The sequence below is a fragment of the Strongylocentrotus purpuratus genome, unplaced genomic scaffold, assembly GCF_000002235.5.
Source record: "Strongylocentrotus purpuratus isolate Spur 01 unplaced genomic scaffold, Spur_5.0 spur5_scaffold_14, whole genome shotgun sequence".
Taxonomy (NCBI): domain Eukaryota; kingdom Metazoa; phylum Echinodermata; class Echinoidea; order Camarodonta; family Strongylocentrotidae; genus Strongylocentrotus; species Strongylocentrotus purpuratus.
The window spans coordinates 28,867,218-28,895,099 of NW_022145599.1; the positions used below are offsets into that span (position 1 = coordinate 28,867,218).

Consider the following 27,882-nt stretch of genomic DNA (forward strand, 5'->3'; position numbering starts at 1 on the left):
CGTGAACTCTCAAGTCGCGAGTCAGATGATAAAACAAGCTTAATTTGGCTTTAGCAAGAACAAAAACAAACAAAACAAACAAAACTAAAAATCTCAATATTTTGGTCCTAAGAATCCAGTAAATCATAATATTCTAGATAATTCGGAGGGGGTTGACAGGTATGTACTCACCTTCTCTCCCGACAGTGACCTGAGTGGTTTGCCAACACTGTGACCCCCTCTGAACAAGGTCTGGAAGAAGTTTTGAGACAAGAGGGCCTCCCGAGCCTTCCTCTTCTGCTCGTCACTCTCCCAGATTTCCTCCCGCATCTGTTTCTCTGTTGTCAATGAGGGTTTAGGATGTGAATAAGAATTCATTCATTTGCATATTACAGTATTGAAGCCTGTCTGTACTAGTTTAGCAAGGAGGGACTATACCTCCCTGCAAAGTCACTGACAGGTGGTTATCATATAAAATCAGCTCTCAATTAACATAAGAAAAAGGGGATCGTGTAAGACCAACAGGTACCGCTTAGGCATTGTTTGCTACAGTATATAGAGGGCGCAAGTAGCTTTAAAGACCAGGAAATTTACAGGACAAACATGCATTCACATGACTAACTTCAAATCTTACTGTTGTTGTGTATTCACCGTTTCTTAATTTTGTCTTTGCCAAATAAATAATAATAAACCCTTAGGCCCGAATTCACAAAGGAGGATCGGTTTGAGCTATTGTCTAAACCATGGTTGAGATCCCAAAGACGGACTACAATAAGTGTGAGTAAGTGTACATAGCTATTGGACAAGAGGAAAAACACATGATAGGCTTAAGGAAGTTTAAACCTGGGTTTGAGATAAACCTCCTTGAATTCAGACATTGGTATGTAGCAATTTATGCTTCATTACATGTCAAGTTACTATAAACTCCACTATTCTTATTCAAAATGGGACTCTGAACCTTTCGAACAAGAAAGAAAAGGGATATTTACATACTTTATGTAACCATACATACAGTAGGCTTGCGGATGCACCATGTGAGAGAGAGGGAGGATTGAGGAGTCCTTAAGGTATGTAACCATGAATATAGTTTCTAAGTTTCTAAGGATATACTCTCTTGTTATCTCTTCTCATAAAGAGACAATGACAATGAGAAAATATCAAGTGCTAATGCCCATGAGTAAATGACAATTTAATGTCCAAATATCTTAAGAAGGAAGGCAAGATATTTGCTCTGTTTCACAAAACATCTTGTTAAATAAAGTGCATTTTACAAACATAGTGTCTGCTGAAAGCCACAAGTCCAACATATGATATCATATGTAAATTGCTTTCCAGGGTTCGAAGCTCTTCATAATTACCTGATTTGAGAGAGAGTATTTGAGAGCAGAGGGTACCGATGAGTTTAGCCAGTCCTAGCTGAAGATCATATAGCCAGGGTAGAGACACGTCTGGCTTGCCTTTGGATACAACCTAGCATTGGGGAAGAAACGAAAATAAAAGTTCGGTACAGATGGAGGTGGTGTGGCGCAATCGGATCGTCGTCTGGCTCTCATGCATGACTTTCATCATGCGCATCGGTTTCAGTCCACACTGGGCAGACATCAATGCATTTATGATTGTCGCCGCATTGTGCGTTAGCCTGCCCCTCCCCTCTGCAGCTCAATGCAGCACTACGTTCCTCCGACTAGAACGTTAACTGGAGGCCCCATGTGTAGGGCGGCAAGGCGGCCATAACGGCGATCTACCTTTTCAAGGAATTAATTCCTGCTATAAAGTACCCATTTCAATCACCTGGGTTGAGTGTGGCAAATGTAGATCAATGTCTTGCCAAAGGACATTAGTGCCATGGCAGGACTCGAACCGTTCAGTGACATATCCACTCGACCACTATCATAAGATTTCAACCAATGAACTTACATCAAAGCTATATCCCCAGAAGTTGTTGCTGCTGTCTGAATGGAAGAGGAACTGAAGACGCTGACCGCTGTTGAAGGTGACGTTGGTCGGCCATTTGTCTGTGCCAACTTTCTGATCATAGCGAGTCTTCACTCCCTTGGAGTCAGTGAACTCCAAATAGTCATACCTATACAAGGAGAGAAATGGTTAATACAATGAAACCAGGTTACCGTAACAGGGGGGCGGTCTTATAGACAGGTACAGGAGATTTTGAGTCCTCTAAATGCAACTTTTTAGTGGGTTTTTTAAATCTCTGTGTCTCAATGTAAAAATTACATAATGTGAATAAAGAATAGGATCTACTATTTGAGGTTAACCTACATGTACGTTCCTAATTTGAAGGGATGACCTTCTTTTTTTTTCCCCTAAAAATAGGGGTGCGTCTTTTACACGGAAACAACATGTCTAAAAAGAAGACATTTTTGTGTGCATGTATAAAGTGAACCTATACTTAGAGACCATCCGACTACTGAGAATGCTCTTCTTGTCTCCTTTAAGCGATCTTTCAGGTTTCACAGTAAGCAGTTCCCTTTACCATTTTCTTATTGTCTATTCATTTATCAGGAAATATGCAATATGCAACGAACATACAATATATAAATATTGATAAACTGGAAGTTTATGTAAGCAAATATAGAATGAATTTATTATTGATAGATGTGAATTGCACACCATATCTGTAAAAAGCAAATATAGGATGTGTTGTGAGCAGAATTCAATTTAGCTCTTACTATGAGCAACAATATTACACAATGAATTCCATTCAAACCAATTCAATGGTTTACCTATATTTCCATATATTCACAAATGACAAATATCAAGAATATGCACATGAAAATGTATGTATACCATAATATTCTATTTTTCAAAAATGTTATGTGCAAAACAACAGCAATGCAGCATCTTTCTATTCTAGAAGATGTTCATATCATATTGTTATTTTATTAATTGCAGGTAAAGGTACCGTAAATCTCTGTGTATAATCGAAAGTCGGGGGTGCGTCTTATACACATGTATACACACACACCAAAAAAACAAAAAAATTGTTGTTGAGATTTACAGGTTATTGTATGTAGATCTTTGAAAATGAAAATGAGAGTCACGTATCACCTTCTCTCGGTTTCACATTTGGAGTCAAAGGTCACTTCAAAGAGGTCAGCACCAGGGCATGTGAAGATCTGTGTGACATGCTGGTTGTTGTCATAGTTATGAGCTGATTCGATGTGCCACTTCCTCAGGACAACCACCTCTTCCTTAGCACTGCCTTGGACTGGTGCTCCATCCTGTATTAAGGAATAATAATATTGATTACTATAATCAGCATTATCATTTATTTGAAAATAAAACCATGAACAGTAGCCCTCATCCTCATAGGAGGTTTATCATTATATGCTTATCTATGCTTATCTTAGTCCATGGTTTAGACAATGATTTAAATTAAACCTCCTTTCTGTTTTCGAGCCATAAACTACAAAACGGCAAAAATACTTTGCAAGCATACAACATTACGGTCAAGATGTTAAAGAGAGTCACATGAATTCAAGGAAAAGTTGCAAATACACAATGACAAAATAATTGCAAAAATGTCTTAGACATTCTATTGATCTTGGTCTTCTCTGTATTGGATGGATTGGATGTCAATAATGATACATTACCCTCTATATAGATACTGGTACTTATTATCTCTCCCCTTCCCCTCACATCAGCCTCCCTCCTCTCTCCCAAACAGTAAGGATAATGATAGATTTTCTTATAGCACTAATGTTGTTTAGTCATCTACACAATGCTCCTAATGCTCCAATATCATAACTACGGCTTCAGCCTGGATGCTATTACGGCACCTTAAAATTTAAAGGCATCGTTTTACAATGTTAAATCTGGGATGCATGGCCCTACGTGTTATCAGTGTCTGTGATTTGGTGTAATATTGAAGCCTTACAAAATTTGCGCTTCAAAATGATCATGAAGTGCTTCAAAAAAGTAAAAGTAAAAGTGGCGGTTTTACCATACTCATTTTCCCAAATAGAATGCAGTGTTATAAAAACCATTAGGAAAACAAAAAATTTTGATTTCCAACCATAAATATCTTGATAATCAGACAGACAATCGGCTTATAAAAGTCATGGGATTCCTGACGGACCTAAAGGTTTATGATTATGATTGCAGCTTGAGCTAAATCCAGGATTTTGTTTCAGAATCTGAGGCAATGTTACCGAGTCACGTTAAGGAAATTCCTTTCTACCAGGTACCCTTCTTGTTATGATTTACCATGCCTGGGTTGAGAGTGGTAAATGCTAAATAATGTCTTGCTGAAGTGCAAGGGCTTGTACCCATGACGGTTTCATAACAAGTCAAATGTTTAAGCCATTAAAATTTGACATTTCTACCAATGACTTGCCTTTTGGAAGTAGATTGAAAGGTCCGTTTCTAGCTGTCTGATTTCCATAGCCACACTGAGTAGCCTCTGAGCTAGGTGTAGGTATGGCAGATCCACAGACAGACAGAAAGACAAACAGACAGAAAGACATACAGACACACAGACAGATAGATCACATGTACATTCTTAATGACTTGCCTTTGGGAAATGGATGTTGAGTTTTGTTTCTAGCTGTCTGATTTCCACAGCTACACTGAGTAGCCTCTGAGCTAGGTGTAGGTACGGCATATCCATCTCACTCAATAGAGTAACACAGAGAACCTGACAGACAAAAATAAAACGGAATAGATTGTCAATAAAGATTTCTTATTAAAGATGCATGATGAAATATACCATTTTAAAAGGGTTGCAAGCTCTGATTCTTTATTCTTTATCAATATAATTTCTAAAAGAATAGGAAAATTGAATAAAATTTAATATGAAAAATGCATAATTATACAATATTTGCATATGGGCAGTAGCGATACAAGCATTACAATATTAGTAAGATTCCATTGTTGTATATTGCATATAACATTATGATACAATGTCTTTCTGAGCCCCCAAAGGACTTTGGATATTATTACCCTGGCTTTAGCTCTCTTGAGCAACCATATAGTGCTCAGTGCATTCAAGGAATAAATCCTACCAGGTACCCACTTTCTGCACCTGGGTCAAGTGCAACGGATGTAGATTAATGTCCTGCCAAAATGCTGCGGCAGGGATTTGAACCCTGCACCCTGTAGTTCACAGTCTTGAGACATACCCACTAGACCACAAGACCTCTGCATAACCATCATAATAATAATTCTGCTTTCATATAGCGCTTAATACATTCATGGTGTCTCGAAGCGCTTTACAGATATACTATTACCCCGGTCATTGGATTCAATACTTGCCCGCACACACTGTGTGCACAATCTCAACTCCCTGGAAAGCATTCCAGCCAGGTGTTACTCACCATTTGTCTGAATGCAGTAGGGATGAAGGTGTGGATGAGGTCATTGAGTCTGTTGCTGACACCCTTCTGGTTCTGCAGCAAGCAGAGAGCATTCCGAGCCCAGGAACACTGCATCCCACAATCTATACAAAAGCAATCAAATCAGCAAATAATGAATTAGAGTCTGTCTTCACGAGTTTGGCCAGGGGGGAATAGACCACCCAGTGTGGTCACGAACAGGTGGCTATCTCATCAACTCAGCTCTCAATTAACTTAAGAAAAAGAGGACCATGGGGGACCAACAGGCACCGCTTAGGCTTTGTTTTCTATATAGAGAAAGTAGCTACAAGTAGTACAGTTGGGCTTTAATATCAGCCAATAATCAAATATCAATTACACTACATCGATATATGCTACAGAAAATGTGATAAAAACTTTTAAAATCAAACATATGAACAATGAGCAAAAATTGTCACCGATGACACCTACGCATACATGTATGTCCAGTAATTTCAAAAGCAACAGTTTATTTACATGCCAGTGAAAATTCTTATCAAATTTGGTACACTTGTTTGTACAGAGTCAATCATATATAAAATAAATTATAAAAGATGATTGCTTTTGCTGCTATACTACAGATTATCTACTGAAAAAACCTTTTCAGAAAAGAAATGATGCGGGTCGCCATCTTGGATTATAATGCATACCTACATTATAATCCAAGATGGCGGCCCGCATGTTTTGCCTCTGCTCTTAGACCAATATTATTAATTTCAAAGTCATGAAAAGGCACTAAATATCAACAAACATGGTCTACAACAACTCCAAATGACAAAATAATCCCAGCCATGAATTGTTTTTTGAAAATTTGATAGCCAAAAACTTGAAAAATTTTGGCATTAAAAAAAAAAAAAAAAAAAAAAAAAAATTCTGCCGATTTTTTTCCGATCATTTTAATTGATCGGCGATCGGAAATTATTATCGGTATTGGCGTCCGATCCAATGATCCTTTACAGGGTTACTTACAGTCTCTTATGACTTCCCCTGCTGTCTTCTTCAATTTGCTATCTCCCTTGGAGTCTGTCAGACAGTGCTTTGCCCAACCTAGCAGACTGGTCTGTAGGGCACACAGCAGGCTGCAAACATGGGAGGGGCCCGATGGGGGTGATCCCTCTTCCCCCTCCTCTATCAGTTCAGCAAACTCCTTGTAGGAGGCGGAGAGGAGGGTGTCAAACACCATCAGGACAGAGCCTTGGTTAAATTCCTAGGGAGAAAGAGTCATACATAGGTGTATAACAGCTATTTGTGCATACATAATGAGCCCTGTGACCTTTGACCTTTAGCCTCATGACCCCCAAATCTTATCAGTTCATTGGCAAGCAAGATACATTCATGACCCAAGTTTGGCCCAAATCCATCAATTGGTTCTTGAGACGGACAACCAGAAAAAATAATGTCTTCGGCTACTTTGTTGTAGCGGAGGCATTCTCAATGGAAACAAAGATGTGCAACATAAATATATGCAGTGTAAATGTTTGTCCTGATTTCAAGTGGCTTTTGAGTAGAAGAAAGTTGTTTTAAATCTTTCAAAGGTCATTCAAATTTTTTGCTGAGCCAGGGCACCAAATCATCACCAAGGCCATTCCCTGTTCATTACTAGAGGACCCTCCCCCACTATTGTACTGGTGTACATGTATATGACTATGCATACTGGCATATATATGTATGCACATGATGCTAACTGCAAACCTAACTGCAAATATTACGGAACTTTCTGAATTCATTAATTTCTCATAAATTGAAACTTACCTTCTTTCTTAAAATTATCTGTTGCATAATGAACTTGAATAAATATGAATATTCATGAGCTCACCTCTTGTGAGCTTGAAGGGAGTTCCAGCAAGCCACTTGGATCTACAGTGCTGAAGAATCGACAGAGTGACTGGAACACAAGACCAACAGCTGTGTCTTCTCCAGTCTAAACAAAGGAAAATATATGGCATTATTATAAAATAGACTATACATCACCGTAATTTGTCCAAACTAGGACTAACAAATTTGTGTCATTGGACAGTAGGAGATGCTATGGTGAAGTTTTTGTAACAATGAAATTGAAAATTTGAAATACAGGGTGTAGATTCCAAACTAAGTTCAGTGGAAGTTGATCTATACAAATAGATACAGAAAATCAGACTTACATGAACAATTAGCAACTTCTCTTTGCTAATACACAAATCAATTCATAAAATTACAATACACTTGCAAAAGATTGCACAATTTACCACCATAAAACAAAAACATGGTTCAGAGTCAAACCTTATTTCTTTAGAAGCTGACCTATTTAATTAGATACACTTCAAACAAATATGTATACATTGTGTATTTACTACTCTTTGCAAGTACAAAAACAAACATCACATTAGTTATCCTATTAAGGTCCATACTCTTGGAAAAGATTGTCTAACTTACCACCATTGAATTCATCATATTAAAGAGCTCTTCCCTCCTTGCATCCTTCCCAGGAAAAAACACTGCAGCACCTGTCAAGTGGAGATAATATTACCATCAGTTCTCAAAATTCCTCTTTGTTAAAGTTACATGTATAGACCAGTCCTCTCTTTTCTTTTTTAACTGTTTTTTTTAGAGAAAAAAAATACCAAAGCATTCTAAAAACTGAGAAATATCAGTCCAAAGAAGGAGAGAAAAAAGAAAAAAAGTTATACATTTTTTTTCCTCGACCAACTGGCCCAACTGGCACCTGAAGGGCAATATAACATCATTTTTTTTAGGCCTTACCATCTAAAATGCTTCCCTCAGCAGCCGCCTTGAGTAGCATCCTAGGATCCTCCTGCGACCCGTCTCCTCCGTCAAAGCTTGCCAGTTGGCACAGGTGATTGAACAGCTCCCTCGCTTGTCTCTGGTCCAGGCTCGTATCTAATTCCCTGGTTTCCGACATCGGGCTGGATGTGCCGGATAGAGCCATCATCGGTGGTGGCGTGACGGCGGTAGGGGTGGCTCCAGGGGATGGACCACTGTTCAGTCCTGGAGACAGCATCTCCTGCGACTCCTGGACGTACGCTGTTCGTTGTCCTGGAGTGTTTGCAAGTGTTTCTCGCTGCGTATCTGTCAAGGTCTCTGATTGTGCTTGTGCACTTGCCGGTGTTTCTTGAGATGTCTGGTTGTCCGTTGCTGGTTGATTATCAAATCGAGTCTCTTGAATTTGGGCACCATGTAGCTGAAATTCTCCAAGCTTTCGGTGATCCTTAACAAATAAGGCATGAATGAAAATTGATACCTTAGAAATCAATACACATCATTTCAAGGTTCTAAATTACATAGAGTCGACTACATACATGTACTGCTATTAATACTAACAGCAAAATCATTCCAAGACTGAATTCACAAGGTAATGGTACTTGTGACATTGATTGCAAGTGTCTCCCTATCCCCACATTGCACGATAATGGTTGCTAGTTCGGTTGGCTATTTACAAATTCACTTCTAAGAAATGTTGGGAAACTTGTTAAACTTAAAGAGGAACCGCTTCCTACTAGTGGAAAAGATGTATGCCTCTGCGTCCTATCTTTTGTGGCTCTTGTTATTGTCACATCCTTCATTTGTATGTGACTACTGCTACATACCTGAAGTTGAAGATCTGACAGCATTCTAGCCTTGGCAGTCTCCTTCTCTCTGTGCTTGGCTAGGTTTGGGATGCTGATATGAAGCAGGTTCAAACATAGTATCCTGGCATACATCCACTGGTTGTCACTGCAAAAATACAAGTTATTAAAATTTCTTGGTGACTACTTCCAAACAATCAATGATAATGATAATGATAATTATGAAGAAAATGATGATGACAATGGTATTGGTATAGGTAATGATAATGATAATGATAATGATAATAATAATGATAATGATAATGATAATAATTATGATTATGATAATGATGACAATAATAATAATTTTATTAATAATAGTAGTAATAATAATAATAATGATAACAGTAATAATAATATAAATAATACAAATAATAGTAACAACAACAACAGTTGTGCAAAGTCCAGCAACGTATCCACTAGACACCTCTTCATCACCCTTGGTTGCATCTTGATTTGGGCTCTGAAGTAAACTACTGGTAGGTCTACACTTCTTAAAACATTTTCTTTAACCCTTTGCAGGGTTAAGATTAGGTGGGTAATTGAGTATGTCAATATGAAATATCCCTTTTTATGTTATTCTTTATTTTCTTCATATTCCATATCTGTTAGTCCATAGAATGCCGAATTATTCTTTTTAAGTTGCTTTTTAATTAAAACGTATCTGTTTAATTCGGCAACAAGTTAACTGTTCTGTGATTTTTGTATGTTCTTTCTTGCTTTCTTCTGTTCCTTTGTTTATAATTCAGATGCTTTTATGTGATCCCCTTCTGTTTTCTACTTTTTTCTTCCACAAGTGCGCCTTGAGCATTTGATTTCAAGTGGATTCAGTGCCCAACAAATCTCATACATTATTATCATCATTGCAGCTGTACACATTATTTTTTAGGTGACTTTAGCATTAGTTTGGCCAGAGGGGATTAGACCACCCTGCAAGGTCACTGACAGGTGGTTATCTCATCAAATCAGCTCAACAGGCACCAAATAGGCATTGTTTGCTATATAGAGGTCGCAAGTAGCTATAAGTAGTGCAGACGGGTTTTAAGCCTGTGCACAGAGTAAGTAAGTACTCACTCTTGTGGGATGGCACTGTAGAGTTGACTGATAATGTTGAGAGTTAGGTGCTGCATGTCTGGTACAGGGATACGCATCACAGTCCCTTCCTTCCTCTTCTTCATCACCTCCTGGCATTCAATTTAAATCAATACATAAATGTTTTTTAGACATGTTTTGCATCAAAAAGCTGAATTTTGCACATGCATATACAGTCAAACCTGTCTACAGCAACCCAAGGGAAACACAAAAAGTGGTCTTTGTAGACAGGTGGTCTTTGTAGACAGGTTCCTTTAGTACATGTTTCAATGAGAAACCATTTTCAAGGGAAACAACAAATGTGGTCTTTGCAGCAGGTTTGACTGTATAAGATAAACATTTGACATAAAAATTCATATTAAATAGCAATTTATACATTAAAATTGTTGAAAATTTTGTCTTATCTATAATAATACTGTTCCGCGTTAACATAGCACGTAATACAACAACGATGTCACTTAGCACTTTACAGATATACAGTATTATATCCTGCATCAAAAATTTGTTGGCTTTTGATTGGTTGAGAGCTCGTCACATGACCAGAAATATTTGACCTATTATTAGAAAGTACTATATGAGAGTACTATTTTGGTTTACTATTTGGGAGTTGAAAAAAAAAATGTGATTTTTTTTTTTGAATTGAATCAATTTTTTTTCTTCAAATCTTAATTTAATGAATACAAAATATTTTAAATCTTTTTAGATAAAAATTGACATTTTTTTTGTTCTAAATTTTTTTTCCCCAAAAATGTTTTTTTTTTTTTTTTTTTTTAATAAATTTTTGATGCAGGATATAAAACAAATATACCATGCCTTCTATTCGAGGTACTGGTTAAACTATGGGCCTCTGTGACTCCAAAAGTACCATTTGCTTCGGGGCTGCGCCCCTCAGCAAATAGTACTATTGGAGTCACCTCTTGCGCATAGTTTTAACCAGAACCCCTCAAGGCAGTGTATATTTGTATATTATTACCCCGTATCAGATTCAGGCTACCCCGCACACAATGTATACACATTCTCCACTTCCTGGGGAGCATTCCAGCCAGGCTCATAATTAGAATTTTCACTATAATGGTCAATAGGCCTATGATTAGTGGATGACCCAACTAAACCATCCGAATCAAAAGGACACCTTACAACATAAACAGAGATGGGGCATCTTGTAGTGGCCGTAGAAGTGGCGGCTAGCTCTGGTCTTCCAGTACACGTCTGAATAACATGTCGGACTCAAAACATCAACACAGTCACCTGTAAATCCTTTGGAATGCATCTTTAAGAACTACATGTAATTTCTAAGACGTCTTCAGCAAATTATGATGCAATACCCATGGACAATGACTACCTGGGGGTTGTTTCACAAAGATTCTAAGTCGAACTTGACTCCCTATTGCCTGCAGCGAGGAGCCACTGCGGTCCCTCAACTCGGCGACCGCTGTAGCAACCATCTCGGCAGCCGGCGGGTGGGCGGCCGGCCTCCCAGCAGTCACCCTCCTAGATCCTAGATTAAGTTGGACTTAAATATTATGGAGAGCCATTTGTAGCCTTATTTTGAAATATATTCAAAAGCAAAAATTCAAGTACTTTAGACATAAATTCCACATCAAGAACATGAAATCTCCCATGATATTATAAAATATGAATGATTTGAATCACATTTTACGCCGTTTAAAATAACTTTTACAAAAATATTTTCGAGGATGCTAATGGCTTTCCATAATTGTTATGTCCAACTAAGAGATAAGTTCGACTTAGGATCTTTGTGAAACACCCCCCCAGGTGGCTTTGATATTAAACAGGTTAATGGACTCACCAAGTCTTGGCAGATGCGTACAATGAAGCTCATGACTTGTGTGAAGAGAATCATTGTGTTGATTGGAGAATCCACGTCGTATGGAAGAGGAGCCACACTTGACTGCAAAGAGATTCAAGTCAACATCAATTACAAGCTGATCATAGATTCAGTTGTTCCTTTATTTTTCAATAATAAGCGTTTCTTTTCTGGTATTGATATTTACCAATTATTTCTGGGCAATTTACCACAGAAAGCAGAATCAATTTCCATTTTTTTTTACATTTCTAATTCATCATTTACAATTTTTTTTTTAATATACTGTTGTATAATGATATCTTAAGTGTATTTTTTTTTTACAGAGGGATTCTCCACAGTTATTTTGTTTTCAAAACATTGTGCTACTGAGACAATTTATTCTAATTTCTCAAATATCATACAAGTAGTATACAATTAATTTTTCTCACAAATAATGCATAGTTCTACATGTATAATACTAACTGGGCAGTAACCTACATGATCTCAGTACTCACAATGTCTATGTTGTCGAGGACTGACGAGGTTCGGGAAAAGCCGTAGAAATGGACACCCACAATGCCCAGCCTGGTGGCCGAGTCACTTCTCGGACCAAGGAACTTGATAAGGGCATACTGACCGACAAAACACTGGTCAAGAGGTACCTCCACTTCATCCCTGTTCAAACAACGATAGTACATTTATGCAATAATATAAGTGTTTTCTTTTGCATTTACTTATTTTCAATCTTTATTTTGGAGATTCTTAACTGTTGTCTTTGTATTATATCTCTTTCCTTTCATATGACATTTTGCAGCTGGATTGACAAATCAAGGTTGGACTCGGAGTGACATATCAAGGTTGGAGAGCCTTGCGAAGGCACAGATCTGACACAAGATGGGGTTCCTTTAGTGCCTCCTGGGGAACCTTCCTGGCGCAGTCATTGATGATGTGTGATGAGGTCTAGGAAGCGTTTCACAGAGACTAAGATCGACTTTAAGTTATACTTAACTAGGGCAGGCCGTTCATGTATTAGATCATTAAACATTATCTAAAGATCATAACGCTGAAATATAAAGTTTGAAAAATTAAACAGGGCTTCCAGGTGGTGTTCAAGAAAGGCCCTATTATTTTCCATTAAATCCCACTATGAATAAAACTTAAAGTCGAGCCCTGCATGCATGCACTATTAGAAATTTATAGCCTTACCAATCATTGTCCAAGCTGAAATATGCTACTGGATTATCAGGTTTTCCGCAGATGGACGCAGCTCTGTCAGCAAAGATAGAAAAATATTTGAAGTTAGGATATTATCTGATGAAAGTACTACCATACTACAAAATGTTGATATTCTTTTTAATAGGACTTAGCCCAATTTCATTATGAAAAAAAAAGCAATACTCAGGTAGTTACATAGCTATGGCAAGTGTTTTTTTGCTTTTCAAGATTGATATATTTCTTTTAAAAACTTGATTCATTTAACTCTAAAATATTCTTATTCCCCCCCCCCCCCCCTCTTTTCTTTTTCTTCTATAAGATGTACAAAAGTGTCCCCTCTGCCTCTATGACCTCCCAAGAACTATTAAAAAGCCCTGTTAATACACGAGGTCACTAAACTCCGATTTTCCATAGCACCTTAATACATTCAGACAAGTCTAGCCTGCCGAACGTACATAGCGGGCGAAGTAGTGAGAGGTGACAAAAGCAATGTGAAACATAAAGCGCAGATTCGATACATTGGAATCAATACATTGGAATCAATTTCTGCACGTGTCTTGTTTTATCCTTATTTATTCTTAAATTTCTTACAGGAGTATGAAGTCAGTCACTGTGTACAGGATTAGTCATGGAGGTATGCTCTCATTTTCTGGATGTTAAAGTGACTCGGTAACATTGCCTCAGATTCTGAACAAAATCCTGGATTTAGCTCATGCTGCAATGATAATTATAAACCTTTAGGTCAGTCAGGAATCCCATGACTTTTACAAGCGGATCGCCTGTCTGATTATCAAGATATTTATGATTGCAATTCAAAATGTCTTTTTTTCGTTTTTCCTAACAGTTTTTATAACACTACAATCTATTGGGGAAAATGAGCATGGTTACTTTTGTTAGGGCTTCAATATTACACCATATCACAGACCCTGATAACACGTAGGGCCATGCATATCAGATTTAACATTATTAAACGATGCCTTTAAGGCTTGGGATCAGGGCTGTAATCCCAATTATGCCACCGGCCATGTCGTGGCATGCCTGAGTTAATATGTTAAGGGCAACATATCATATGAACATGTAGGCCTAATTATGTATTACAAATGGGTACGTCATATATTCTACGACTTACGCACAACTTGATATAAGTCACTCAGTCCCGTCACGATCGACTTACGTGAGGTTGATTGTACTGCTAACAATATGCAGTTACTATCTGTATTCTCTTTTTTTATCAGTCAATAATATATGTTTATAAAATGGTATTACATTTATAGAGCAGTCAAAACTTAAGAAGTGAGTTATCAGAAATTAGCCTTGTGGTATACATATATGCTAACGACCTTGTGCCAGCAGCACAACATTTTATTAACTGTGTTGTCTTTTATGTCAGTATCTTTAAACAACACTCCAGGACTGGGATGAGCTCCCTCTGTGGAGAAGTTCAAAGGAGCCATCAGTGCCTAAATCATAGGAGGAACTGTTTTTACTTGCACAACTAGCATAATATACTTGTATAATATACTAATCGATCGTGACCACTATGAGAGACACCACACCACAATATCCTTGTGTAGTTGCTGAAAAGGTTTTTGACGAGTTCCAGCATAGACGTAGACGTAGACATCTCAAGCATTTTTTTCTTCCAAAAAAGTTTGAGCTTGACTTCTTTTGTCACTTGATACCTCTAATATGGCAGAAATCATACATACCTTAATCCTTGGAAGAGCCTGTAGTCTGTTGAATTCCAAGAATCGTACTTCTCAAATATCGCCAGATGTCGTTTCAAGTCAAAGCCCTTCCTGGAAACATCAAGTTAAGACAAAAGTAAATTGTAAGATATGAAATATCATCAGTGACGAACTGCTTTGATTTCAACATCTCCATGATGTAAACACACACACAAGCTCATTAAAATTTATGAAAAATGTATATTATTCGTTATGTTATTAATCCAACATTTACAATGAATGATTTATTAAAAAAACAAAAACAAGGGAACCCTCCTTACACTACAAAGCAACAACACTGTATGAAGATTGGTTAACAAAAGGAGTGATAATTGCTCAACTTACTGATCATTGTAGACAAAGATCAGACCACACTTTGGTCCAGTGGCACCTTTGGCTACCTGCAATGTGTAAATAAGATATATCAATTGAAATATTTTATCTTCATTGCTTGAGTTTTCATATACCGGGTCCTAGAATATGTTATCATTTGAAACTGAAAAATAAAATAAAGCAAGGAAGGTGAACATAAAATAATCTTAAATGTTTCACTACACAGGAAATGTAAAAAAATATTATCAGGCAATCAAGGCAGCAAGCTTCGCTTATCTTGGAGCCTTAGCCACTTCTATTTAGAATAAGTTTATATTTCTCTTTTTATGTTTTAATGTATAATGAGAATTTATTTTTATTCAAAACTGAAAAATTAATAAATGAAAAAAAATAAAGATAAAAGCATTCCAAAGGACACACACATGTACAGTAGTACAAGAAAAGTTCTTCCCTTAAAATAATATATTTTGAAAGACCACTGTGCCCAAAAAGAAGTTCAAATGTCAAGAAATACATGTAATTATGTTCACTTACCTTAATCTGAACTTTGGTGATCTGGAATGGAGTGTCTTTTGTAAAGAACATGTTGACCTTGGGAGAATTGGACACATATCCTGAAGAAAAGTGGAAGTAGCAAGAATCTTGTCAAAGAGATGATTACATTGCAACAAATTTCCTAAAGACTTGTACCCTCTCCAGGTTGATGCACTATAAAAATAGCTTCCAAGTAATGAAGCTGCATTTTCATACCTCAGTCATGAAGATAAACACATGCACAATATGTATCTTTATTCAGGCTCACGCACATGTGATGTGGTAAACTGCCACAGTTTTACCGAATTATAAAAGAACAAGCCTTTACTGGTGTGTTTTGGTCAATTGAATCAAATAATGCATTGTACCCAGTGAAATAAAGCATGTGTGAGAACGCTTTAAATGTGCATTTTCAGAAGACATTCACTACCTTTTGCAGACCAGTTACCACAAAGGACATTGCTTGGAGCTGTTGTTTCATCCTGCTGGCCGCCATCGCAGCCTTCAAGAGACACGGTCAGCTGGGTACCTTCAAGAGGAGAAGACAGAGAGCAAAAGAATGACCTTTCAGTGAGATAATTATCATCAATCTAAATCAATTATTCATGGATATATTTATTCATATCAGTTGCAGTTTCAGTTTCACTTTATTTTCATATTTTACATGTTGTATAATACATCATTACATTTGGCATATTACTTTTTTCATTTTTTTTTTTGGATGCATTTATAAAAACGAAAAGAATAATACATAAGACTAAATTAAATAAAGGAAGAAATATGATGGAGCCTAAAGAGAAAGCAATGCTTGTAGGTCATAGGCTCAGAAAGTTATAACAATGATATAGTCTTGTCTTTATTAAATAACATAATAGGATTAAAAATATACAGATATAAACCATCATCATACATAAATAATCAATAGTATCATCACATAAATGTTATTTATGTAAATGTATGGATCGTTGTAAATTTTATGGAGACATCTAACAATGAAATGTAATAGATTAATAACAGTATTCAAAATATCAATTGAAGCAACTTTGCCAAAAGGGATCGAGAGAGAGAGAGAGAGAGAAGAGAAACAAAGAAGAAATATAGAATTATAAGTCATCAATAGTATCATCACTTAATTTTATTTATGTAAATGAATGGATCGTTGTATACTTTATGGAGACATCCAACAATGAAATGTTATAAATTAAAAACAGTATTCAAAATATCAATTGAAGCAACTTTACCAAAAGAGATAAGGAGCAAGAGAGAGAGAGAGAAACAAAGAAGGAGACATATAGAAGCAGAGATAGAGAGAGAGAGGGGGGACGGGAGGGGGTTAAGGTTTTTTTTCAAAGCATGGAGTGAAGAAATGGGAAACTGTGTAGGAATCTTACCATGTTTCTTCAAGATGGAGTCCCTTACTGTGTTCAGGTTCCTCAACATCTTGACAGCACCTTCAATCTCACTGTTTTTATGATCTGCATGAAGAAAATGATTCATATTACATGTTCATGCAATTCATGTATTTTATCAAATATAGCTTGAATTCATGACTGTAAAGAGAGCAAATAGTAGGATAGAGTGGGAGCAGACAATCTACTCTCGCACACATCCATTTTTCACATAAGAACTATTCAACAAAGCCTTTCATCAGTTTGCCTCACATTCTGGTGTTTTGTCAGAAGTTGCTAGGCTAGAAGCAGTAGCTTGAAGCTACTGGTAAACAAGACGCAAAAGAAAGAAATTTCACTGATTTTTGCAGTGTAAATGCTCACTCTCAAAATATTGGTGAATGATTCTGGTTTTGGTAGTGTAAATGGCAGTCCACAGAAATCCCATGGTTTTGCAAAATGTTTTTTGGGGCTGTGTAAATGGGCCCAATGTCATCAATCTATTACCTTCAAATCCAATTTATCCAATTTGAATTAACAACTCAAATCCAACCTACTACGATCCAATCTAATCCAACTGAATTCCAAACTTGCAATCCAAACTTGCAATCAAACTTACAATCAAAACTGTCATTTCAACAACAAAGAGTCAGTGTACTCCTTACCTAGCAGATCTTGTAGTGCTTTGAGTATGCTGGCCAGGTTCCCTCTGGCTAGTGCAAACTCTAGCAGTATCTTCAGACCTTCCATCGCCATCTCTCCTCTGTCATTTCTATACCACAGAAAGAAAAAGAAATACATACTTGTAATAATAATAATAATTATAGGCATTTCTATAGCGCCATCTATCTAGAAATGCTATTCCTAGGCACATTAATCATTACCCCGGTTTTAGCCTAGCTGCCATTACAGCGCTCCAGCATTTCAAGGAATTAATTCCTACCAGGTACCTACATTTATTTACCTCACCTGGGCGAGTGTGGCAAATGCAGATTAATGCCTTGCCAAAGGACATTAGTGCCGTATCAGGGATCAAACCACGACCTTTGAATTTCAAGTCAAGTGCTTAAACCACTCGACTATGGCACTTCCATGTGTTATCAAGGCAATACATGTTTGAGAACAGATACTAACATTGACATTTCATTTTATCCAAATATTAGTTGCAAATGTAAACAATAGGGTCTCCAAACAGACCAATTGTTCAATGTGGTGAAACGGCAGAACTCTACGAATGACCTCTTCATGAGCATGCATGTTTGCAACAACTATTAGTTGACTCATCAAACCTACAACTTAGACCACAGTCTCAGATCGTTTGATAAATCTACCATGCTGAAACACAGCATTTGGTTATAATTCTTATAAGAACATGGAAGCTCAGGTTTTACAAGGACTACAACCAACAAACGGACAAATTACAAGCACAGGGAACTAGGGAGACATTTTGTCACATTGAGAAGTTTTAAAGAGCAAGAGAGAAAGACAGAAAAAAAAAGGGGCTATCACACTTTTGGTGCCTTTTCCACTCTCATATTTGCTGACATTACCACTACAGCACCCCTGGTTCCCAAGTTACTAGGCCATATCAAATTTAACACACAATCTTTGTTAAGTGCCTCGTTACAAATAATTTCCTTCAACTGTTATGAATAATTGTATTCTAATAGTCATAATGTGAATAACATAATGTTTGTCCTACCAAGTCACTGGACCATTTTTCAGAATGTAATCCAATTTGAAATTAAACGCACAAATCTTTATTAAGTGCCTCGTTACAAATTATTTGCTTTACCTGTTATGAATAATTGTATTCCAATAGTCATAATGTGAATTACATAATGTTTGTCCTCCCTAGCAACAAACATGCAATTCGCATTCTGACTATTGAAAATGGTCTAGTACTAAGGGACTTGGGCTAACTTGGACCCGGGGACAACTCGGCCCCGCTGCAAAAACAGTCATTTTTTGCAGGTTTAGGGTTAGGGTCAGAGTTGGGGTTAGGTTAAAATGACAAAAAACTGACCGTTTTTGCGGCGGGCCGAGTTGACCTGGGTCCGAGTTAACCCGGATCCTTACTAAGACATACCTGGCTATATTATGTAGGAACTCAGCTACCTGGTCCAGGACATGTGGGCTGAGGAAGCTCGCCTTGGAGAGCTGCTGGGGCATCAGGGATAGTGGCGGCATGTGGGATAAGGCCATCCTGAGAGGGAGGGGGTTGTCAAGGGCACAAAAAAAATCATAAGTACTGGCAAATCCATTTGGGACAAAATCTAAGCAAATCTTTAAAAGTTGATGGAACTTAAATAATAATAATAACATGAATTAATAACGCGCACGTATCCAAAACTTTTGATCGAGGCGCGACAAAAATGAGTATGCAGATTACACAAAATGGTTGAACAGATAATATTTCTACACGTAATTAAACTTAAATCTTAGATGAACAGGAAATCAAATCTAATATAAACAGAAATTCAAATATTGGATAAACAGATACATATGCATAATACAGTTCAACATATTATAGTTCTCTGGGTAATGGATTTTAATGTGATGTGTAGCCAATGTCTTATGGGGTATAGCACAATCTTAGAATACCTTCACTGAATATCACGTTAGAAATTCAGTGGAAATTATTCTAGCATAGTTTGAATGCAAAATAAAGCAATCTTTCATTAATAATTTTAACAACATTCTTTGACATTCGTGTCTTTCATTTGCAAAAAGTGGCAGATTTAATTCATTTGTATTTCTTCACATCCACTGTATTGTGATTAAGATGAATTTTGTGACCATGGTAGTTTTTGAGCCATTTACAGAAAATCAAGATTTACTTCAGATACTTAAATACTAATAATAATAATAATGGATTCTTGTATAGCGCTCATGTCAGTCAGATTTGACCTTCCTGGCGCTCCCGATTATTACCCTGGCTTTAGCACGGCTGCCATACTGTTTACATGTACATCATTGCTACATAAGATAAAAGGCATAACAAAATGAATGCAAAATGGAAAGTTCAAACATGTAATTCATCTGACAAGGTTTTTAAGCACAATAAAGATAATTCTTGAAAACAATTTCCTCACCAATCTTCCTCACGCACATACACGATCCATGCCCAAACAGTATAGTTTACAATGCAATCCTAGAGATTCAATTCAAATAACCTACTTTGTATGGTTGAGGATAGCACTGCGTAGATGGGGCGCGAGTGGTATAGCAGCGTTTGCTGTTGAAGCCAAGACGGAGAGATACCACATGGCCGAGGCATCTTTCACACTCACTTCAGACTTCTGCACCATTCTAGGGAAACAAACAACAGATCGTAAAGCTCTGAAATTTTGATTTTTCCAGTTAAACAGAATAAGATCATTCCAGAAAGACACATATTTTGTTATTTTTCTAACAGCTAGTGGTATAGCAGCGTTAGCTTGGGAAGCTAAGACGGAGAGATAACACATGGCTGAGGCATCTTTCACACTCACTTCAGACTTCTGCACCATTCTAGGGAAACAAACAACAGATCATGAATCTCTGAAATTTTGAATTTTTCCAGTTAAAGGGATAGTTGAGTTTTGTTGCTGAGGATGCTACACAAAATAATTTGTTGTGAGATAATGAAAAACTGAGTGTCAAATTTGAAAGAACATACAATTTGAATGACAAAATCATCTTTGTTTGATCAAAATCGGTTCAGAGACGGCTGAAATATCCATAGAAATATCAATTTCTAATATATGTGGAGCCCCACAAATATTCGATAATTTGAACCAGCCGTTGAAAAAACGAACTAGCACCTTTTACGTTTTATTATGTTGGCTTTTTGTTGGAGCAGAATTATTGTATTGGCTAAATTTCACAGATTTTGGGGTCTAACCATGCACTTTAGAGGCATTTGCGGTCAGAAACAAAAACTCAACTATCCCTTTAAGAAGAATAAGATCATTCCAGAAAGACACATATTTTGTTATTTTTCTAACAGCTAGTGGTATAGCAGCGTTAGCTTGGGAAGCTAAGACGGAGAGATAACACATGGCTGGGGCATCTTTTATGCTCACTTCTGACTTTTTAACCATCCTATAGAATGAAACCACAGATTGGAAAGTTCATGAATCACATGTACTTTGTACATTGGAATATATAAATAATAACAATCAACATCTAGTTGTCTAGCAGGGTATGATGTGGATGCTAAGACAGAGAGATACATGTACAAAAAGAACATGCGTTACATAAGTTATCAGAGAACATACAATGTTTTATGTATATGATAGTTTCTATTTTGAGATTCTGCTGCCTCAAACGTAAGAGTATAGTGATTTGTTTTGATTTTTTTTTTTAAATATTTATTTCTTTTTAAAAAGACATAAATAAACATGATTCAAAGGTCCAAGGACCACAACTTATCATGTTTACAAGTAATACGATAAAGTTATAGATACAGTAAATTTACAATAGTTAGCCAAACAGACAGGTATAACAAGTACAAGATGGCAATAAAGATGAAAAATAAATACATTTCAATCAATACAATACCAAAATAAACTAAGAGGAAAATTAATGGTCAATCGTCAAATTGATAAACTGTTATAGGGTAATGGTAACAGATAAACAGACAATAATGTTGAGTAACCAAACAATAAAAAAATATAGGGGAAAATTATATTTTGGAAACAGGCAATGATAAAAGCCTTAAAACCTGAATTAACATAAATATGTTTGAGTTGAAGGGGCTACCACACAAAAATATATATTTTTAAAAAAAGAATAAACTTTAAAAAGCAGTTATAAAATGCCATTATTAAAATATAACGTATACAAAATCTTACTTGTATCCCAGGGCTCGTATCCCATGGACCCTGACATCACAGCCTTCAAACTGACATCTCTTGATGCTGATCTGAACGTAAGGTCTGATCACCTTGGCGTTCTCCAGGAGAGTTACGTCCCCAGTGATGTGGCTGTTAGCGCATGGAGGATGAAGAAGTTTTTTGACATCGATTACAAACTTAAAGATATAGACCGGTAGTGGTAAAATTGCGGTTCAAAGGTTTTGGGTGCAAAACATCCATTCGATATTGTTTAAATATTGCCTTCAGAGGTTTAGATGGCAATACTTCAACCTAAATTTGCAAAAAAGCAGAAATATATGCCTGAATGTTCAATGTTGAAGTGCATTCGCGATATCTATCCAGGCCGAATCGATATGATAATTTACCAAATATATCAATTAGTAGGCGGTTTCCGGCAAAATTTGTATCATCACGTATTAGTCAAAACATATTCTTTCACATGAATGGTAATAAGAGCTTCCATTTAATTTTTTGAGAGGGGGTGTTTCCAAAACTGGTCTATACCTTTAAACCAGGGAGATGTGACCTTCACCAACATCGAATTTTCCGCTTATTGAAACTATCTTTTTGACTTACATTTGTGTATATTAAAGAAAATAAATAATGGTTCACTGGTCTGAGATTTCAAAATTATCTTTAACTTTAGTGAAAGGATTTCAAGTGTTTCAAGGACTGCATATGTCTGCATAGTTATACACAATGGACCCAATACATGGAGTCAATTGCCAATGCCCTGCCACACATGTAGTATGCTTTGACCAATGAAATATCTATCTTTAGAAGACATAACATAATAATAATAAATAATAATAATAGTGGGTTCTTGTATAGCGCTGATGTTAGTCAGATTTGACCCTCCTGGCGCTCCCGATTATGTTCAGAATACAGTTAAACCTGCTGTAATAACCACCTGCATGGAAAGACCACCTGTCTACAGAGACCACTGTTTCTGTTTCATTTGAACAGGGTTCTCATTAAAACTAAAGTAACCTTTACAGAAAGATCACCACCTTCTGAAGACCTTTCTTATCGTCTCCCTTGAGTGGTCTTTATATACAGGATCTACTCCAGGGACCCATTTCACAAAGCCTTTTTCCAATGACAAATGACAAAAATCACTGACAAATCTGCTGATAACCAATCAGAAGCAAGGATTTCAGTAGCTTATAACAAAAAACTGTCTCATGTCACTGATAACAAGTTTTGTGAAACACTCCCCTGGTTATCAACTATGATATTCAAGATCAGACCCACCTTGCTATCCTGACCTCGGTCACCTCTTGTAACGAGACCGGTGAGTGACCGGTCAGTACTGTGACATGCTGAGGCATGTAGCTATGGTCACCTCGGGCCACATGGATAGACAGGTGCTTGAGACACACCCCTGGCCGCAGCTTAAACCTAACCCAATGGGTGTGGGCGGGGCCATCGGACTGCCAGTAGGTGCTGGGATCGCCATCGGTCAACCTGAATAACACAAGCAAAGGTAAGGGGACTCATTACATTAATTGAATTGCCACTTAATACACAAAACAAATGTAATTTAAAGACTGCAAAGATTTTTAGAAATCAATAAACCATGTCTAATCAAATCAAATCAAAAATGGCTAAAAGGGCTTTACAGTAAAACCAGCACGAATTTGCACATATGGGACTAGAAACTGTAAAATAACTATACCACTAGGGTACAGGACATTACCACACATCTTACCGACAATTTTACCTTGCATTGTTGACATGAAGACGAAAATAAACATCCTAACACAACATTTGCCGATAGATCTTGATCTAAGTTTGTGCCAATGCATTGCAAAAGTAAAGGAAGGGTCCCTTTTAATGGATCTGCCGCGAACATCCATCCGAAGTCGCCATTTTTTTTTCTCCATTTTATGCAGTTTCGCATTACACCGTACATTGTGGAAGGGGTATATCGGACACCAAATCTGCCTGTGATCACTTTTTTAGCTAAACTTCCGGTAAATTATAAGAATATTGATGAATTTGGTATCAGTTTGTAAAAAAAAATAGTGTTTTCGAGAAAATTATGATTATTTTGTTTTGTCCGTATGTTTTTTTTTTCCTTTTTTTTTTTTTTTCCCCCTCTTTGAAATGTCAAAGTTGGGGTGCGGCCTATGCGGCGGTGCGGCCTTATCGCCGGCAAATATGGTATATACATGGTTTTACATTGGGCTGACCTACCCACTATGTACATTCAGGCATATTATGATTAAACCATGGTTTGGCAAATTGAAATACAGAACCTTGCTAAACCAAACCTGAATATTGTGGTTAAGTTACAGAACTAGATTCAGACTAATACATTATCCATTATACCATGTCCCCATATTTATAAAAACTAATTTCTCTTTCATTAACTGAAAATGCATTTTTAATTGATCAATAATTCAAGTCTCTCATTATGATCCATTGTAAAACAAATTAAGTGTACATGCAAGCAAACTAATGTGTCGTAAATAACAGTATCATTTCATCAGACTGAATGATGTCATGCTATTTCCTGGTTCTAAGTATTCTATCACTGTCATATCTATCACACCGTTTCTGTTTCATTATCAGGTGAACAAATTCTTAGTTTAAACAGATGTCAGGTACATGTACTTCCTCTTCCAACCGAGTAAACCTTTCCTCCCCAACCAATAGCATCTTTAATACATTGGTGTATGAGTTCACATGAACTTACATTCATTTGTGTGTCCCACCAATTTCATTTCCTATTATGTCATACAAAAATAAGTTTTGTATGACATCATTGGAAATGAAGCATGCTAAGATTTGTGTAATTGTCACACTGCAAAAAAGATTGAATCGAATGCAAACTCTAACATTTTGTGATTCAGAAGTTTCTTTCCATGAACATGCTGTCATTTTCAATTTGAAAAGTTTCATGTCGCAGATGTTTTTTGGTTTAACAGTAATGTCAGTAATAATATACGTTCGAAAAACAAAAATTAAATTTTGTTTACTTCATTTTTATTCCATTATTGCAACCAAGATTTGAAATTGGATTATACAAATAAAAGTACAAACAGATAGGTAACAATAATAGAAATAATGTACACAAAGTCAGAGATGCCAACCTCTTGACACTAAAAAAAACAGACTGAGTATCCTTAAAAATCAGATTTTGGAGAGAAAAATCAGATTTTCACGAAAACTCGACACTACCACTGGCCTGTCGGCCCCAGGCCAGTAAAATTTCAGAAAAATGTTTTACTGGTAAATACGGTCAAGTAAAATGTTTACTCTTTCATTAAAATTTTATGAGAAATTGTAATGCAAAGTTTTTGTTGGGGTTGCGGAGGTTTACTTGTACATGTTTCTATGCGATTCCGCTGTTTTCATGGGTTTTTATGAGTTTAATTTTTCTCTTTTTCTTTTGTTGAAAAATTGTATTTTAAGAGGTGATATTGTATTATCCTATTTCACTCTTATTATCGTACTAAATACGATTTAATCGTACTGGTTGGCATCTCTGCAAAGTCAAAGAAACTGTAGAATTTGATTTATGAATAACAATATGCTATAATCAGACTTTTACAAATCATCAAATAAATTAATGTAAGCTAATGACTAAAAGATTTTATAATGATTGTATTTAACATCAGGGCCCGTTGCATGAAACTTAGCATTGATGGTAACTTTGCCAGCAATGGCAATTACCATGGTAACAGGGCTCAACAGCCAATCAAAATCAAGTAGTCACTGGTAGTTACGATTCATGGCAAAGTTACCCTCAATGGTAAGTTTTACGCAACAGAAGTAATCAGGGTATGTATGTCTATAAATTGAGCAGTTTATAATGAAATTACCTTGAGGCATCCCTTGGATTGGTGGAAACTTGGATGCTCTTAAAACATTTTGTGGTGAGCTTCACCTCTCCACCTCCTTCCATCTCAAAACTCTCTCTGAAAGCTGGAGGGATGGAAATAATACAAATCAGTAAACAGAAGGAAAATTATTCAAAAAGTCAAGTTAAGCAAACTACTATAGTTGTATTCCACGGAGGCTATGTTATTGTTCATAAATACATTATATGCAGTGTTGAATCGAGTACAGAGCCCCTCGTGGTGGTGGTATGTGATAGAGAGATATTGTAGAGCACTACTGTGCACTATTTTGTTTCAATATCCACCAGACTACCTCTGTTTTCCTTGAAGATACTGAACAAGAATAGAGAGCCTCCAGAAGTTAGTATGAGCGAATCCATTTAAAGCCTACCTGCACTGGTTTGGCGAGGGGGGGATTAGACCTCCCTGCAAGGTCACTGACAGGTGGTTATCTCATCAAATCAGCTCTCAACTTAACATAAGAAAAAGGAGATCATGGGGACCAGCGGTCACCGATTAGGCATTGTTTGCTATAAAGAGGCCCAAGTAGCAATATTAAAGTAGTGCAGTGGGGCTTTAAGTAAGGGAACAGGAGAGAACGACTATTTGCATATTCTCTATGTCTTCTTAATATTTACCTGATTGTCTCTGTTTTTCTTGAAGATGCTGATCAAGTACCGAGAGTCTCATTGTGGTGGTATGGGTGAAGCCATCTAGGGAGGGGTACGGTAGAGCACTGCTGGGAGCTCGATTCCTCAGCAGGTACTGTCAGTAAACAGATGAGATGGGACGTTTACAGGCATGAGAAAGAAAAGAATGAAATTAAAACAGAAAGAGGTTGCATGGTTCCTAGGGGAATAACCCCAAGAGATGATGAAGTCAACATGAATAATGCACATTTGAAATAGTTTGTATAACTTTTGGTCATTTCTTTTCTCTAGAAATAAAGCAAAAGTTTTAAAAACATTTCAAAAATATTAAAGCACTTGAATTCCAAAAGCACATGTAGGTATTTGCAGCTAATGGGTGGTCTGACATTTTTTCCATGTTTATTTTGTCACATATATACAGTTAGGGTTTGGAAAATGGTCAAGTTTCATGAAAGGTTCGGGGTATAAGGGTAAGAGAGAGGGTAAGGTAGAGGTGTTGTGGTCTAGTGGATATGTCACCAGACTGTGGATCATGTGGTTTGTGGTTTGAGTCCCGCCACAGCTCCAATGCCCTTCGGCATAACATTTATCTACATTTGTCACTCTCCACCCAGGTGATGTGAATGGGTACCCAGTAGAAAGAAATTCCTTGAATTTCTTATGCAAAGGGTAATTAATGATAGCACAAACCTTTAGCATAATAAAGCATTACACAAATAATACAATTATCATTTATCATTAGGGACAGTGTAGGGCCCAGGGTTGGAATTTTTAGAACATGACCGGTATTAGAACTTGACCTTGTAGCATTATCATAGCACAATTTAAACACCACACTGTTTTACCTTGAGAATTCTTTGTCCATGTTGTCCAACACTCTCCCTGTCTGAAGAAAATACATCTATCAGACCTGAAATAATAAAATGATTGACAATTTATCCACATTTAGGCAATCCAGATGCAAATAAGGTTTCAACAATGACCTTCGGGAACATTCAAAAGCCAAGCTTAACACTTTCGTTGCTTTCTTCACCTGTTTGCACGTTAACTCAATTGCCCAACATGCATTTTTGCACAAAATAATAGGCAATAATTTGGGGAAGGCTTGGTTTGTGCAACAGAGTGGCTCTGTGAATTACCCATTTCATGTATTAAGTTCTATTGATTCTCAACATTTCAAACACCACTGTACAAAACTCAACTGATTTCACTAAAAATCGGTACTTTAGTGACAATTGATGACGTCTAAATAGCAGTAAAATACAATTTGTTCAACTTACCAATGTTAGAAAGGATACTTTAAAAATTCACTTTAAAAAGTCTACTGTCAAACTTGCAGATCAGCAAATTTGTATTCATTGTGTGCATTAGTGTGCAATTGTGTGCAATGTGTGTATTGTGTGTAATTGCTGCCTCACAGCACGTAGTACAGCGCTAGAGGTCAATACGCATTAGCATCGACTCCATGCTTTGCTG

At 36.8% G+C, this 27,882-nt stretch overlaps 1 protein-coding gene across 1 annotated transcript in view; it reads right to left on the reverse strand.

The window, feature by feature from the left end:
* Positions 1-27,882, reverse strand: part of LOC100889891 (zinc finger ZZ-type and EF-hand domain-containing protein 1) — a 78,187-nt gene that overhangs the window by 42,399 nt on the left and 7,906 nt on the right. The window contains 28 exon segments of the mRNA XM_030984635.1: positions 172-317; positions 1,338-1,449; positions 1,897-2,062; positions 3,046-3,218; positions 4,511-4,633; positions 5,313-5,434; positions 6,318-6,555; positions 7,165-7,269; positions 7,761-7,831; positions 8,088-8,553; positions 8,933-9,059; positions 10,025-10,134; positions 11,853-11,954; positions 12,365-12,524; positions 13,056-13,118; positions 14,774-14,863; positions 15,137-15,192; positions 15,659-15,738; positions 16,089-16,187; positions 17,050-17,133; positions 17,712-17,818; positions 19,136-19,252; positions 20,227-20,358; positions 21,885-22,016; positions 23,163-23,375; positions 25,739-25,841; positions 26,395-26,521; positions 27,252-27,316. Of these exon segments, the coding sequence (XP_030840495.1) occupies positions 172-317; positions 1,338-1,449; positions 1,897-2,062; positions 3,046-3,218; positions 4,511-4,633; positions 5,313-5,434; positions 6,318-6,555; positions 7,165-7,269; positions 7,761-7,831; positions 8,088-8,553; positions 8,933-9,059; positions 10,025-10,134; positions 11,853-11,954; positions 12,365-12,524; positions 13,056-13,118; positions 14,774-14,863; positions 15,137-15,192; positions 15,659-15,738; positions 16,089-16,187; positions 17,050-17,133; positions 17,712-17,818; positions 19,136-19,252; positions 20,227-20,358; positions 21,885-22,016; positions 23,163-23,375; positions 25,739-25,841; positions 26,395-26,521; positions 27,252-27,316 (3,689 nt within the window).